The sequence below is a fragment of the Ictalurus furcatus genome, chromosome 5, assembly GCF_023375685.1.
Source record: "Ictalurus furcatus strain D&B chromosome 5, Billie_1.0, whole genome shotgun sequence".
NCBI lineage: Eukaryota > Metazoa > Chordata > Actinopteri > Siluriformes > Ictaluridae > Ictalurus > Ictalurus furcatus.
The window spans coordinates 29,402,144-29,414,719 of record NC_071259.1 but is presented as its reverse complement, the minus strand read 5'-3'; the positions used below and the strand labels follow the sequence as shown (position 1 = coordinate 29,414,719).

General features: G+C 43.0%; 1 protein-coding gene across 1 annotated transcript in view; it reads right to left on the bottom strand.

Annotated features, from left to right (window-relative positions):
* The window catches only part of plxna3 (plexin A3), a 193,602-nt gene that overhangs the window by 33,164 nt on the left and 147,862 nt on the right, over nt 1-12,576 (bottom strand). The window contains exons 11-14 of the mRNA XM_053625650.1: nt 6,517-6,613; nt 2,186-2,376; nt 1,271-1,419; nt 896-1,016 (exon numbers count right to left, since the gene is read on the bottom strand). Of these exons, the coding sequence (XP_053481625.1) occupies nt 896-1,016; nt 1,271-1,419; nt 2,186-2,376; nt 6,517-6,613 (558 nt within the window). The remainder of the gene's footprint in view (nt 1-895; nt 1,017-1,270; nt 1,420-2,185; nt 2,377-6,516; nt 6,614-12,576) is intronic.

The window sequence follows — 12,576 nt, the reverse complement described above, 5'->3', positions numbered from 1 at the left end:
TGGCCCACACCTCCGGAGAGGGAATCCTTATTGGCTGACTGGAGCATTTGTCTCAGACTCGCATAGTAAAGCATCATGAGAAGCGCGGACACACCATTACACGTACACACTCACTCGGGGCGGTCAAATTCGCATGCGGACGACTTCAAAAAGATTTTTATCGAACTAATTATCAGTTCATTTTGCACAGAGATTTAGAAATGATAGATTTTTCCATCTCCTGAGCGGTCTGTTATCCACGTGAAAAAAATAAATAAAATCTGCCATCTTAATGCAGGAATCACTTTCTTCGTTTCCAATACAGGTACACAGACATAATACAGTGCTCTAAATGGCCTATAAAGCTCCATTTCAGTCTCGGCTGAAATCTGTTTAGACAGAAATGGCACAAGATACAGATTTCAAACAAAATAGTAGGATGTAAATATAAAGCAGGCCGTAAAGGATTTCTTCAGAAGCATTTTCCTACACGAGGGTCATTTGGGCAGAAATGTAAGTCAATGCGCACATCAATACGAGTCTGATGGCTGAAACTACAACATCATGGCTCTGTAATGTGCGTTAACATTATTTACTGGAACCTTCTTATGTTTTCTATATAAAGCACGGTGAGATTTTCAACTCCGACGAAAAAGTGCTGTTAAAAATGTCGAAAATCCCATCTAAAGCGTCCTGATATGGATTTCTTTTTCCCCCGTCTTTGAATATATATATATATATATATATATATATATATATATATATATATATATATAAACATAAAAAAAAATTGTATTCAAGTTGATTCTCACAGCCCTAAACAATATAACACACTTCGAAATGTTAAATAAAAAGAAATCGTTTACACCTAATGCAGCAAACAAACACACAAACAGGAAGTGTTAGCGGTACGTACCACGAACGCGTACGTCTGAGACGACTGAGTACGGTAATCAGCACTGCAGTCTCCGATACACAGCTCTACTGGACCGCCCGGGGGACTCGCCATGAGAGACTCCTCCATGTCACACACGATCCTGACGACACGAACACAAACACACTCGCTACAACTCACAGCACGACACAGAAATGGAGCAAGTTCTGGCATTATTTCGACGCCTCCTTATAAAGATGTGTGTTATATATACTCGGACTGATTTTTACGTGAATGTCGAGCATCTCATAATCAAACACACTTTATCTAACGGATGAACACCACAGTGACAGCTCCCGATGTTCTGAGGAGTCGTGTGTGTGTGTGTGTGTGTGTGATGTGTGTGATGTGTGTCACCTCTCAGCGCTGATGTATTCCTGCGCCACAGCGTTACAGCGCACGCCGGCCACACGCACGTGTGTGATCTCTCTCACCTGCAACCCCAGGTTCTCACCCTCGATCGTCACCCGCGTGCCCCCCTCTTTAGGACCAGTCAAGGGCTGGATCTGCACACACACACACACACACACACACACACACACACACACACACAGATTTGTTTGTGCATTTTCCCACCAGACACTGTAGTATGGTACGGGCCAGCAACAGATCCACGATCAGACTTATTGTTCCACGCTTCGAGAACCTCGGATGAATCAAGAGCGTCGAACAGAAACATCTGGGCGGAGCTAGACATACCGCAGATTTCTGATTGGTCAGCGCAATGATAATAGTAATCATAATCATGAGTCACGCTTGAACAGACACAGTATGGCTGTGTTCCCAATCACATGCTATTACAGTATACAACAGTTAGTTCCACTAATCTGATTGGTCGAGCAGCGTTCCACGAGTGCCAATATTTCCTCTAAGAACACTCTGATGTGTTCGCCACGCTACAATTCCACTTCCTGGCTCGAAACCATTACTACGCTAGTATTAGTGATATCATCGGCGGACATGGAAAAGCAATACTGCTCAGGAATATAACTTTTGACGGAATTATGCAAGCTCGTCAAAAGAACTTTGCTGCTTATTATTGTGAATCATAGAGTCAACCTTGCTTCAGTAACGTTTATTATTATGCTTGTAATAATCTTTTTGGCTCCGCCCACTTGTTTTGGCCCACTTTTGCTTTGCTTTCTATCTATTAGTGACCACGAAAATCTCCCAGGTGCTTCGTTGTGAATGCAGGGTCTTTTTCGATTATTACAGCTGATGTGTGTACATGTACAGTAGATGTGCGTGTGTGTATGCATGTGTGTTTGTTACCTTGGCGATGCGGGGATGGCTGCAGCGCACGTTGCGGCGGCCCTGGTGCATCCAGTTGTGTTCGGCCGAAGGGCAGTGCTGCTTCAGGAGACAGCGCTTATCTGCCAAACACCAGCCACACTCGAACATGCTGTTTGCCTTCAGACACAGACCGCAGCTGTCCCTCTGAGCCTCACACTTGTACAGGAGAGCTGTGTGGAGAGCACATCCAGCAACACCATCACACACACACACACACAGAGAGTGAGAGAGAGGAGGGGGGGGGATAAAGTGTTGCACTCTTCAGGCTGGATGAAGGCAGGTCAGCAGTGGGAGTGGAGCCAGCAGCTCGCACTGAGTCGATAATTGAACTGTAAGGGTGAAAGCAGCCAAGGCAAAGCCCACGCCTGCATTTACTGTACTCAGCTCACTGCTCTGCCTCATGCACACACACACACACACACGCACGCACGCGTAGGCCCTTGCTCTCTGGGTAATTGCAATATGCAGCCATGCTGGGGTAAGTGCAGGTGGTTGAGATGGTGTGTATTGATTGGATGAGGTCAGAGAGCAGGATGGATGCTGGACACACCACCCCCCCACCAACACACACACACACACACGATCACTTCCATGAGAAGAACCGTTGGAGGAATTCAAATTTTCACCCTTTCATACACACTCTCGATCTTTCATTTGTTCTCAGTCAAAGAGAACGCATCTCAGCATCCGTTTACTTAATCAGGGGTCAAACGAAGCCGGACGTAATCACGGCACTGTGTTCCTGCTGAAACTATGACTAGATATTTAATGATATCCAAAGAGTGCTTAAGACGAAAGTCAGGTGGAGCTGTAGAAACCCAAACTGTATCGATTTTACACAATAACACGGATCCTGCTCAAAAAGGCACTCTATTTTTATATCACAGCATTTCACTACTAAATACAGTACTAATTAGTAATAAAAAAAAAAAAAAAAACGATCTTTACACAAAATTACAATTTACACCGATCAAACTTTTGAACACCTGTTCATAAATAAAATAAATTCAGTTATTATTGTGTCTTGTGGACTACACAGTATGTACAGATCTATGTGAAATAGCTTGTTCAGGTTCAGGACTAAATAAAAAAACAACAAACAAAATGCAGTTATTAAAAAATTTGCACATTCCGCAAGCCGTATGTAAACTTATGACCTCAACTGCAGGTTTGACGGCCAGGAAATTAGGAACGACCCTACTCATTATTGTACAAATAAATAAATAGGTGTATGTTTAAATATAATGTGCTTCTTGCTGGTACGAAGCACCTCGAAAACTGTAACTACAGTACGTGCAACACCTGCTGCACTACACACACATCGGCCGAAGTGCCATCAGGTCGACTGGAACGCTTTCACAAGGCGGATTAATCAGTGAGAATTAGGAGCATGCAGATATGAGAAAACTCTGACGGTTAAACGAATAGAAAGAAAATGAAAGACTCGGATAATAACGTCTAGGTGCGATGTGAGGAAAGAAGCCCATACTGTAGCTCATAGCCGAAACCTTCGTCACTGACTTGCTGACATTTTGATGAGGACGCAAATGCAACGCACTACGTCATTAACTTTACTAGAAAAGAAGAAGAATAATAATAATAATAATCATAAACGCATGTATTTCCCATAGTCGTTATTAAAGCATAGCTAACTAGCTCATTATACATTATTACATTACGTTAGCTACCACTTTTCACTCATTTCCGAGCAGCACGCTGAATGTTTTTACTTCATTTTATGATTTGTCCACTCGAATTACCGAATTTGTTTTGCATTAGCTTTGTATTTGAGCCACTTGCTATTTAAAGTGCTATAGACATGTTTGTTGGAAACAGATAGCACGGATGTTAAACCTTCTGGGTTGTTTTTATGTTCTTCCATAGCATAGTCAAATTTGGAATATTTTAATATCTACTCTCTCTTCACACAGAAGACCAAAAGCTCCAATACATCAGCCCGTCCTCGTTTTCCATTTCACTCGGAAAGATCATTCGTACAAGACACAGCGGGGACAAAGGACACCTTCCGTACCAGCCACAAAATGAAGCCATGAAACAAAAATAGACGCTGAAGTAATCTATTAATAAAATATGCTAGTCTAGATGAGAACATGTCTGTATGAGGCTGAATAGATGGAAAAAAAAAAAAAAAAAGTCACTTCTGTCCACTGGAGCTGACTGAATAAACTATGAACACTAAGAAGATAAGACAGGAACTCTCTTTAAAGAAAAAAATAAAATCTACTTATCTATTTATAATTTTTCCTTCGTCTTGACATTCTACCACTAGGGGGCGTAAAACCTTTTTGGTTTTGGTTTTTGAGGTGGGGGGGCTGTGTTACGGCTATCAAATCACACAAAGGCGCACCTGATAATATCCTAACAACGTGCTCTGCATATTTATGATGCTTCAAGTGAACACCTATTGGTCGAGGTGAGGAGGCGTGTCCGGTCGTGTAGCCGGAAACACGAGACGTTCTGACCCTTCCTCCGTGACGTTTCAGAGTGATCTCGTCAATACAGCGTGTCCCAAAAGTCTCCGTACATACAGGTAATGAATAATTAACACTCTTTAGCAAATTTTCTTCCACATTTTTTTTCATGCTTAGTTTATATTATATACATATACTTTCAGATAGCCTTTAAGGCAAAAGAAGAACGTATTGAAATCGTTCACGTGGCTGGATCGGGAAGCGGTCGCGATGGGTTTTAACAGGAAACACGGCGAGCACATCACACACACAGTCGCCAAACTCGTGTCCGGAAAGTGTCGCGGACCGACCGAGAAGTGGACGTCTTTTGGGGCGTCCTGTATAATCCGTTAATCGGACTGCAAATCTGGCGTTGCTGCAGTGACGTGATATAATTAGCACAAAGTATCCAGAAAGTGCCACAATCGGGGAGAGTGAGAAAGGTCAAGACCTCTGCGTACACAACTATATTTCATTTATACGGATTTATACAATATAATCACATGTATGGAAAATAACAACAGCGTTTCAGTTCCTGACAGTGTTGGGGACGCTAACATGAAAAATAAACAGCGCATCACATGTTGGAAGATGTATAGGATGTCTCCATGAAGACATGGGTTGCCAAGGTTGGAGTGGAAGAACTCGAGTGTCCTGCACACTCAGGAGAGCCCTGACCTCAACCCCACTGAATATCCCGTTGGGATGCCGACTGCACCCCAGACCTCCTCATCCAACATCAGTACCTGACCTTACTAACGCTCTTATAACTGAATGAACATAAATCCCCACAGCCACGCCCCAAAATCTAGTGGAAAGCCTTCCCAGAAGAGTGGAGCTTATTATAATAGGGATGGACTAAATCTGGAATGGGATGTTCAACAAGCACATATGGCTGTGATGGGTTAGGGTCAGGTGTCCACAAACTTCTAGTGTATATTCTCTTGTAATATATAATATCTAAGCTTTTTCTATGAAGAAAATCTGGAAAAAAAAAAAAAAAGTTCTTCCCTATCTGGTTGAATTTAATACCCAACAGCCCTGCATTTCTTCTCCAGTGTGACCGACTGCACTGCATCTAAACAAGTAGATACAGAAATCTGAACCGGGCCAAAGGCAGCAAATTTAACGACACGGGAATCTCGTCTCTCTCTCTCTCTCTCTCTCTCTCTCTCTCTCTCTCTCTCTCTCTCTTTCTCTGTCCTCATGCTGACCGGGATGCTCTGATTACTTCACTATCAAAATTCAGTGTTTTAATGCGATGTTAAATTTTTATTAGCAATCTGCTAAGCCCGAGCTTGTTCAGTTTTATTATTGCAACTATTAAATTTAGCATTTCATTAGCTTAATTAATCGCCCTTACTTCGTCTTGTATGGAAAAAGCGCTGCGGTTTATTATTTATAGGCTACAATGGAAATGACAACAATCGTAGAACGGTAGCCTGCGGCAGAGCGAATAAATATAATACAATTGGGTTTACACTACACATCATTTAGTTATTAGTAAACAAATAAATAAATATAAAGAATAGGGTTTTTTTTTTTTTTTAATGCCAATAAGTAGTCATGGTGTAGGCTAGATCGCATCGATTGAACATCTCAAATGAATAAATATATATATTTTAAAAAAAAACCAAACAATCCTGTTGTGGTGTTGTGGTGATCGTGACCTATCTTTTGTCTTTTCTTTTCTGATATCGGGACACCTTGTTGGCCTTCATCTATTAATTATGTTGCTATGAAGTGCCTCTGGGGCTGCAGCTCTGATCTACTGCTGTAGAGATTTCTCGATTAAGGCTTTGAATTGTCATGTACAGGTTATGAAACGGCACAACGTACCTCTCAGAGCAGAGGGTTTGTCGATGGGAAAGTCTCCGTCCCAGACGATGGAGAAATCCACAGGCAGGTCCCCCATCTCATTACCTTCATACCAGTACTGCAGAAGATAAAACAGGCACAATATAGACACTACGTGAGTGGAATGAGTTGGTCCAAGGCATGATTATATACAGTTATGCTGTCCAAAGATAGAGAGTGAGGTAGCATGGGGTTAAAGACATCCTGAGGTATAAGCTAATAGAAAACAATGTACCATCAGATAAGCACCAATAGTGTGGAATTCAGTATCTGGAGTTTGGGTCACGTTTGTGACTCGATTTTACCTTCGTAATTGCAATTAACACATTTTTCACGGGGAGGAAAAAAATAAAGAAAAGGAAATCGACCGCACGCGCCTTTCATAGAAACGTACACCAATCTTTGTAGACTTGCTCCGAATCACGTTACTGAGCTACGTAAATGCCATTTCAACACTTCACAAAAGAGTTTGCGCTCACGAATTTTAAATTCATCCCCGTAACTTCCGGCTTTTCAAGTACGACTCTGCGTTTAAACTTGACAAGGCGGGGCTTAACGAGGGGCATGATAACAACGTGCACAAAGAATTAAGTGGTTGTCCAAGATGGCTACCCTGTAGTCTCAGATGCTCCAGCGCACGGGATTACAGCGTGTCTGATATCTTTTGTACACTTTTCTAGCTTCAGGATCTCGAAAGGTGAGATAATCAGCATGACAAACAACGCTTTTCAGAGCAAGACATAGTCACAGGACTGAAGAAAATCGCGGAATAAAGACGTGTGTGAAGCACTTCGCGGGGAAATAAGAAAAGATAAGCTCACATGTTGGCCGTAGTTGGGCTGTGAGAAAACGTCTGTGGTCATGAAGCACGGACGTCAAACGAATTGTGGTTCTTAGTCGTGTTCGTTGATGAGTCATACCGGACTATTTAGGAAAACTTAGCAAGGTCTGGCTTGCAAGACTAGCTGCGCTGGAGTTTTGGTACATGCTTAGAAATGACAGTAAATCACACTGTATACTAAACCACATCAAGTCAAGTGTGACGTCACTGAAGAACTGGGTGAAGTTTGAGGCCAGAAAAGATTTTTGGATGTGATGGACTCCCATTACTTATAAGCTAAAGAAGATTCGTAATGCCAGAGCAACACTGAAGAAGCAAACTCGGGACACCAAACGTGTCGTAGCTAACTGACTCGAATAAAAGGGGAATCAAAAGGGAGCTAGGAATCTGACCCAAAACACAAAGCACAAAAAGCTTAATCCGAGAACAAAATGCATTGATGCTTGGCCTCAAACCCCAAAGCAGACCTCTATCAAACCTCTGAATCTGGGTCTCAGGTCACCATACCTATAATTCCTCCAACCCATAATAGTTTTCTTGAAATAAAAAGCAAATATCGACTCAAGTCTGCCATTATTACTTTGCAAAGGTGAACAGTGTGTGATTGAGAACTGCAGTGGTGTAAACAGAACCATTTTTTTTTTGTCTCCTAATAGAGAGCAAAGAAGGAGGAGGTGGAGGTTTTACTGTTCACTTTTTAATTAGCGAAAGCGGCGAGAGCACTTAGGCGGACCGAGTCGGCGAGAATATCGCTGAGCAGCACCATCGATCGCAGCCTTCACGAGCATATAGAGAGAGGGAAGAAAGAGAGAGAGAGAGAGAGAGAGAGAGAGAGAGAGAGAAATAACGTGTGCGGGTGAACCAGAATGAGCTCCTGGATTGAGTGTTAAATAAAACCTGGCGTCGCTACACACTGCTTTACAGTCTTCCTCTGTCTGGATTAATGCTAAGATCCGATCAGTGGACTCGAGAGCTCTGGTAGAGAAGCTGCACGACTTTAATTTCCATTTAGGGTAAAACCAAAAAGTGCAGAAGCAAAGGAGTGGAGCGATCCATTCCTTCAGCCGGTTATTAGGGCCGAGTGAAACGTCAGCTCCTATGCCGGGGTTCGCTCAGCCGTGCGGGACAAATCAATCACTACGGGGCAAACACTACATCATGGACATTCTCTAGCAGCCGGAGAGGCCACAAAAAAAAAACGGGGGGGGAGGAACGTCCTCGATGTGTGCTGGTCTTAAGTCTTTCCCCAGCTGCTCTGAGGGAAATATCTGAGAGGAAGTGGAGCGCAAGAGGTTGTGCTGAGGGTGACGAAAACCCGAAGTGAGGCTATCTCAACCTGTTGACACCAAGCTCCCAAGCGGCTACACGCCTCCATCGGGCCCAGCTGTGCTGCTTCGTACAGAGTAATTGGGGTCAATTATGGACGACCTGGGTAGCGCTGAAGGTCAAGGAGGTCGCGTCTGAACAACGTCAGCTTATCTTGGAAATTTGCTATCGTGAAAGCTTATGAGAATAACTAATAAGTATAAGAGTTTGGGACAATAATTGGAGAATCTCTGAAAGGAGGATTAGGGAGGATTCTGGGCTTCAGGAAATATACCTGTAGTCTAGAAAAGAAAAAAAAAATCCAAAAGAAAAGACGCTGTCTATTGTATTGACTGTATTTGCAATTTGGGTTTAAATCACAACAATGGGACCGCTGGAGAATGGGAAAAAAAAAAGAAAAAGGAATGATAGCACCGCACAAATCCCAAATAAATAAATATATAAATCGATATAATAGGTTGTTGTCATGCATAAACGATGGTCATGAAAGCTTCAGAAGCGAAAGTCATGCACAATGTATTATGGGTAATAATATGATGTATTTTCTTGCCTATAGCCTCTTCTCCTGTGGAAGGCAGGCCAGCTTCGAGGAGATTAGCCGCAGAGTGTAAATGTGCTCAGGCCTTTGTGTTGCTCTGTACAATACAGCTTATCTGTGCCAGGAGTGAATTGATTTTCCTCCGGCTTGTCTTCCCACAGTATCACAGTGCCGCGTGATGAGACAGCCTGGCCTGAATCTGTCAGAAGCCTCATTGGGAACAACCAGTAAATGACAAAAAAAAAGAGAGAAGGTATTCTTACCTTCAAAACACCCAACACCCAACCCCCCCCCTTTTCCCTGTCACCTCACGAACCCATCAGCAGCCCAGACACACAGTTAGACGCACTACAACAAATACACCATCAGCACTGGAAACCATCAGCAGGAATACAGAGGGCCATCTCTGCCATTTTGATTACATTTCCTACATCATGGTGGGTTTATTACAATCCCGTTTGTACGCCGGATCTCGGCGCGCGCAGAGCGTGGGAAGAGCTGGCTGGGTTTTTCAAAAGCGCTCTCTTAATAAATGATGTGCTCGACAATCTACTTAGTGCAGTGAATTTAATACAGCGCTGCTGTTTACGGCATCGGCAATGATGAATCACTGCGCGGAGATACTGACTCGCAAAAAATATATATATATAAAACACCCCCCCCCCAAAAAAAAACAACACTTCTTTGGAACAATACCTTTAAGCATGGGCGTAACCATGCATTCTTTGGGGGGGGGGGGGTTGTGTGTCCCCCAATGTTGAGGAAATACCAATCTGTCCCCCCCAATATACAGTAGAAAATATTTTCTATATGGCCCCTTTAATGAGCCCTGCCAGCGGATCTGTCTGTTCTTCATCTATTCTATTTATTTATGTCTATTCCTTATTAATACTTTTCCGTTTGTTAAGGAAAATCGGTGTGTGTCCTCCCCCCCCCCCCCCCCCAATTGTACCCTTGGTCGCGCCCATACTCAACGCAAGTTCGTTGTTATATTTTAGCAGCTCAGTCTGTAAGAAATGGAGACAGCAGCCAAGCGTAGAAAAGTGCAGCAGAGCATACGAGCTTTTTTTCATACAGTAAGTAACTAGATACCTAAATACTAGGTGACCTTAGCTTAGTATAGAAGGCATCATACCATGGCTTGGTTTGTTCTTACGAACGTCAATTAACTTTTGATATTTGCACGCCCACGAAGTAAGCTAGGCTAACGTCAGTTCCAGTTTTTGACCATTAACGTTACATTCACTTGCATATCCTCCCGCCGAGTCCGTTGTGAACCCTCACGTTGTGACAGACTGTTATAAATGTGAGTTAAAGTGAGGAAAGTTGCACAGCATTTCGTTCCTTTACACTACATTTGGGTTAAGGACAACTAAGTGGACCCCCCCAATGTCCATACCATGGTCATGCCACTGCTTTTAAGCATTAACTAGGATTTTATTCTTTCAAAGATGTTTACCTAAGGGCTAGATGAAGATTGTCAATGCTCACTCCCTTCAGCGATGGAATGAAAAATCAGTCTGGCTTAATGATTCGGGTTTTCCTGTATATTCAACTGAAGTTTTCAAACGAGGCCAGACTCAGCAGAACGCTCAGATGACGTATGGGAACGGGTCTGCCGTGTGTGTTATTTACTGCTAACCTAATTTCTGAGTCGTAACGATCTCGTTACTGGGCTTCTACCAGCAATAATAGAATATAATTTTGCTGGCCCATGTGTTGCGTCACATCTTTAATTACGGAAGAGAAGGGAACGATAACTGTGGGTTATGATAACTAATACAGAAACGATGGCTGTCCATGCCAAACCAAGTATTATTTGGTTTTAGGTCATTTCCCCTTAGAAATAAAGAATGATATGATGGCATAGTCTTTAGTAATAGTGATAGAGAGAGAGAGAGAGAGAGAGAGAAAGAAGGAAGGCTGGATGAACTTGTGTCATCATAAATGAGCTTGGTGCACTGATCCAAGGCAAACCAAAGCATTCTTTCCCCATGAGGACTACCGTGATCTCAAACAGAACTTTCTGGAATATCACTTACGGGGCAATTTCTCCATTTAGATTTTCCAGAACAGCTGAGGCTCTTAATACACCGAAGTCGCTCGAGGCTTGAGGTTGATACCGCAGACTGAACATTACATTAACCGATCAATTTATTTCCATAAAGCCCACCTGCTACAACACTCATTTAATGCTGCGTGTCATCGTCATATTATGATAAAATGACTCAAAAAGTAAGAAAAAGAACGAAAACTTCTTCACTCCTTCCGTGCTTATACAAGGACGTTTCTTGTGCCGCTTCAGGTCTCGGAGATCGCCGATGGAAACTCGCAGAGCCCTGATTTGAAACGTGGGCCCTTTCACATGCTACCGTGATTCAACTACATTCAACTTCCTTTTTTCTTACTTTGCATGTTCCTCTCTATGGTGCAACACAAAACCGCTAATGCCTGATTGGGCACTTGATGAGAATAATAGAATAATGAGCGGGAGCTGGTTCAAAAAGCCTGACAAAAATAACATTTAAGTGTTTTTATTCAAAAAAAAGCCTGCACTACCCTGCGCAGAGGGTAATGGCCTTCTTTGTAAGGCGCTCTCTCGAGAGGCTACTTCATAACTTAGGCATTGAGGTGAAAAAGGCCTCAGTGCTAATTATTTCCCCGGTAACACGGCGGGTGCTTGTCGCTAAGGGGTCACTGGCGCTTAGCAACACCAACACTTGCAACTCTGGATTCATTTCGGATGTTTTGTTCGTGTTATATTCGGGGGGGGGGGGTTGGGAGAAAAAAGAAATGAACCGAAAAAACTCACGAATCCTTCCCGGGCTTGCAGAAGCACACCAGAGCCGTAGTGGTTCGTCTTGCGATGGACGTTTACAAGGTTTCAACTTATGCATTTGTCATGCAGCCGAATGCTCGAGTGCATGCGAAAGTGATTGATCAAACGAATATATGCGGGTTGTCTGCCTGTGTTTCGCTGATGTCAGCACTACACAACACGTGTCGAGACTGTGGACTGTGTAAGTTCGGGTATGCCTGCGCATATGGAACTGCAGCTCCAATCAAGCTACTAGGACTAATCGCAAAACAAGACATTTTCACAGGGTCTCGTTTATGAGGCAACAGTGCATACATCACATTACACAAGTGTGACGTCTATACCACGGAAAACTTTCAGAAATGAAAGATGTTCAGAATTGATGAACAAACAAGGCAAGATTGGAGGAAACGTAAACATTTCCAATCAAGACCTTCCGTGATACATGAATGGGGAAAAGAGCAGAACGAGCTTAGAACACACCCATGAGGTACATCCATTGTGGATATTAAGTGCTCT